The following is a 4,459-nucleotide window of genomic DNA, read 5'->3' as shown; positions in this document are numbered from 1 at the left end:
TCTAACTTTAATCCATTTGAGCCTGCAAACAATAAGAGCCAAATGAAAAAACGTTTTCAGTACAACACAGAAAACAATAGCTTAGAAGACTAGAAATCCACAGACCTGAAGGAAACATATGCAGATCCCACAGACATATGATAAAGCAGTGAACAGAAACAGAATTTTCAAAAATCACTTATGAATTTTTACACGTAAGGAGATAAGGGCTTATGGTTAAAAAGACAGACTGGTATGAAGAAACAGAAGCTAATATAACTTGAATGGATGAATGAGATGAGATTTAATAAAACCCCAAAAGGTTTTGATTATAAATTCCAGATCAGACCCTGTGAGAAGGGAATTGGAATTGCAGGAGCGCCGCAGAGACAAAGAAATGGTGAGCGGAGCAGAAGCAGCAGCCGTGAGAACGGGCAAAAGGGTCGCATGACGTGAACAAAGGAAAAGTCCAGTCAGAGTGCTTGTGGGTGGACACGAGGTAGAGGACGAACACTGCCCCCACAGGAAGTGGCCGACAGGCTTGCCAGGAAGGAACGCACAGCCACAGGGACCAGGAAAAGGGCGGACGGAAGTGAGAAGTGCACTTCCGGAAAAGAATCCCGCCCCCAGCTCTCCCGGGCCTCAAGCCCGAATGGAAGACATGCTGGAGGATACGCAGGGCAGTTCCGGCACCATTTCGGGTAGAAGAAGCTGCCATGGAAGAGCCTGCAGCTCCCTCTGAAGCCTCCGAGGCAGCAGGGGCCCCTACGGGTGCCGAGGGAGCAGAGGGGGGTGCCCCCGGGCCCGGCCTCCCGGTCCCCGAGGCCCGCCGGCAGCCGGCAGGTTCAGGCCCAGCCCCCTTCCGTGCGTCAGTGCGGGGGCCTGCTCGGGCTTCAGGGGGAGGGGCCAGGCCCCGCTGCCTGCAGGGACGAAGCCCCGGCAGCTGGACGAGGCAAGTCGTGTGCAGGTATTATCTGCATGGGCTGTGCAAGGAGGGGGAGAACTGTCGTTACTCTCATGACCTTTCAGGCAGGCAGCCAGCCAGTGAAAGCCGTAGTTCGCAGCCCCAGGCCTCTGCAGACGAAGGCCCCAGTACGGCTGCGCACATTAAGCCCCTGACTCAGGAAGTGGCGAAAGCCCCCCTTGCTGCGTCTTCACGCTCCTCGCCTCCGATTGGCTCGGCTGCTGAAAGGGGTTTCTTTGAAGCTGAGACTGACAATGCAGGCTCTGAAGCTGCCGGAGCAGGTGCAGAATCCTGGGGAGATGCTATTGAGTTCATTCCCGGGCAGCCCTACAGGGGCCGTAGGGCTCTTTCTGCTCCTCAGCATCCTGTTCGGAGCTCGGTGACTAGGAAGGAGCATATGGCAGTCAGCATGAGGGAGCAGCTTTGTCCCTATGCTGCCGCAGGACGATGCTTTCGTGGGGAGAATTGTGCTTACCTCCATGGAGAGGCATGCGATATGTGTGGGCTGCACATCCTGCACCCTTTGGATGCTGACCAGAGAGCCGAGCACATAAAAGCCTGCATTGAAGCTCATGAGAAGGACATGGAACTCTCGTTTGCTGTGCAACGCAGTATGGACAAGGTGTGTGGAATCTGCATGGAGGTTGTCTATGAGAAAGCCAACCCAAGCGATTGCCGCTTTGGCATCCTCTCTAATTGCAACCATACCTACTGTCTTAAGTGTATCCGCGTGTGGAGGAGGGCCAAACACTTTGAGTACAGGATTATCAAGTCATGCCCACAATGCAGGGTCACCTCCAACTTTGTCATTCCCAGTGAGTTCTGGGTGGAGGAGGAAGAAGAGAAGCAGAAATTAATTCAGCAGTACAAGGAAGCAATGAGCAACAAAGCCTGCAGGTATTTTGATGAAGGCAGGGGTTGCTGCCCCTTTGGAGAAAATTGTTTTTACAAGCATGCATACCCCGAGGGTGCGGGTGTGGAGCCTCAGAGGCAGGGTGCAGAAGAACCACAGGGGCAGGCTGCAGAGGAGCCCCAGGGGCAGGCTGCAGAGGAGCCCCAGGGGCAGGCTGCAGAGGAGGCCCAGGGGCAGGCTGCAGAGGAGGCCCAGGGGCAGGCTGCAGAGGAGCCCCAGGGCCAGGCTCCAGAGGAGCCTGCAGGGCAGGGTGGTGGGGCATATAGTACTTACTGGAATCAACTTGTGGAGCCTGTGAGAGAGGGCAGCATATGCTTTAGGAAGATTAGAAAGGAGCTTATCACACTTAAGCTGGCCAATTTGCTGTTTAAGCATTTTCTTTCACTGGGGGGTGACACATGCTTCTTCTCCATGGAACTGTGGGACTTACTTCAGTATGAGTTGGAAGAATATTTTAATTTGAATCTGTAGCATTGTGTTGTGGCTTGTGGTCTTAGCTGCTGAGGCTTTGCCATCTGATATTGCCTGTGTTCCTTTATAGACATGTGTAACACTTGCAGTGGCTGTGGAAGCAATTTTTGTAGTGTCACTGTTTTCTTGCACAATTCCAATTCATTTTCTGTCAGGATTATGGTGTTTTTCTGTGTTAAAAAGTAGCAGAAAAATCATTGAATTTATTGTTTGGTGAAATGAATGTCACCCTTAGCTTATGGTTATTTTATCACCTTTGGTTTCAACATGGCTCACTCAGTTCCAGATTAATGTATAGAAAATTTCCACACTCCAAAAATTTTGAAGTCCCTCAAAGAAGAAATGTGACAGTGTGAAGGGAGCAATCTTAACTGACCAAGGAGCTTTTTTGCTACTACAGCCTTAAGAATGGACCCTTATGGGTCTTGTGGTGCAGCTGCACGTCTTTCTTTGTTTACATGCAAATCCCTTCCCTCATCCTTTGTGAATTGAACTTGTTATCTTGTGGATCTCGTGGTTATTTACGATTTAGTGTTTTACTTGATGAGAACCAGGTGCATATGTTTACATGTTTTTATCCTGTTTGGCTTGACATAAAAATTATTTATATTTGGAAGTATATATTTAAGAATTTATATGTATGCATATATGTGCATATAAGTGAATGTACGTGAGAAATATATATTTAAAGAATATGTATATGAACATATATATGTTTATGTAATAAAATAAATGCAGTTCTGGAAGCCAAAAGTCAAAGGCTGACAGTATTGGCTGGTGTGTGTGTGTGTGTGTAAGATGCGTAAATAATCTTTCTGTCCTTGCACAGCCTTCAGTGATTAGAATTTAATTAAAACAACTGTTCAAATGGTTTTGACCAAGTGTGGCAGACACAGACCCTAATGAACATAAAATATGCGGGTCATTCATTTGATTTCACTAATAGCTCACTTTGCTATCCTAAATGCAAAAATTCATGTTCCTATGTGGTTTAGCACTGTCTCATTATCTTTTTAATAGCACAACTCTATGCTCAGATACACTGTTTTTTGTTTTGTAATCAATATTTTGTTATCTCTAGCCTTTCAAGACTAGGGGCTTTTGGAAAAGTTTTCAGCATAAAAGTAACAGAATTATAAAAATAAAAGAATAATAAAAATACTGAAATCACTCAGAATAAAAGATTGGAAAGACAAAAAATAAAGTATAGATAGGACCAAAAACTAAATACTATAGTACTATGGCAAATTTATGACACAAATACACTATAATTATATGCAGTGAAGACAGATAATTAGATTTTATGGAAATTGAAATTTTAATTTCAGGGTGGGCCACAATGGCTCAGCAGGCAGTGTTCTCACCTACCATGTCCAGAGACCCGGGTTCGTTTCCCGGTGCCATGCAATAAAAGAATAAATTTAAATGTGCTTTTGAAAATAAACACCTAAAACATCAGACTGCAGAAACCCTGAAAGTGATAGGAAATACATGGCCAGAAATGGAGAGAAATATTATATAAATATTTAATTTACAATTTACCAGGAAGATTTAAGTATGTTTGTTTCATATACATTTTATGACATAGCCTAAGATCTGCAAATAATTAATAAAAATAGAAACATCCAAAATCTTAGTGGACAATTTTCATAAATCTTTTTTTCAGTATTTTTTGAACAAGCAAAGTAAGAAGGTAAGTAAGTAAGCATTTAAAAGATTTGAACAACCCAATTTTAGCAGTTTACTTAATTGACCTGTATAGAATGCTGTATGTTGTCTGTACAGGTAACAGAGGTAACTAAAAATAATCTTGGGAGATTCAAGCTGGAATGACTATCCAACAAAGGCAGGGCTCATTTAAAGTTTACACCATGTGTTAGGCATTCTTTAATGCACTAAATTCTCAAACAACTTTAAATATTACCTACTATAATTTTTCATATTATCCTGAAAAGGTAAATGAGGTAGTTAAAGTACTTGCCCAAGAATTGACCCAGGGTGTAAATTAGTGGAACAAAGAACGGAGCTCAGGTTAGTCTGACTACAGAACACTTTCATGTACCATGCTGCCTCTATATGACTGGGCAAGTGGACCTGCTGAAGAGGGCTGCTAAAAACTAGGGGTATAGACT

At 44.4% G+C, this 4,459-nt stretch overlaps 1 protein-coding gene across 1 annotated transcript; it reads left to right on the top strand.

The window, feature by feature from the left end:
- Nucleotides 1-507: 507 nt before the first annotated feature.
- MKRN3 (makorin ring finger protein 3) lies at nucleotides 508-3,041 on the top strand. Its single transcript, XM_077122374.1, has one exon. The coding sequence runs from the start codon at nucleotides 696-698 to the stop codon at nucleotides 2,325-2,327; it is 1,632 nt and encodes a 543-aa protein (XP_076978489.1). The 5' UTR covers nucleotides 508-695; the 3' UTR covers nucleotides 2,328-3,041.
- Nucleotides 3,042-4,459: the final 1,418 nt, after the last annotated feature.

This window comes from Tamandua tetradactyla, chromosome 12 (genome assembly GCF_023851605.1).
Source record: "Tamandua tetradactyla isolate mTamTet1 chromosome 12, mTamTet1.pri, whole genome shotgun sequence".
Classification (NCBI taxonomy): domain Eukaryota; kingdom Metazoa; phylum Chordata; class Mammalia; order Pilosa; family Myrmecophagidae; genus Tamandua; species Tamandua tetradactyla.
This window is presented reverse-complemented; position numbering and strand designations above follow the sequence as displayed.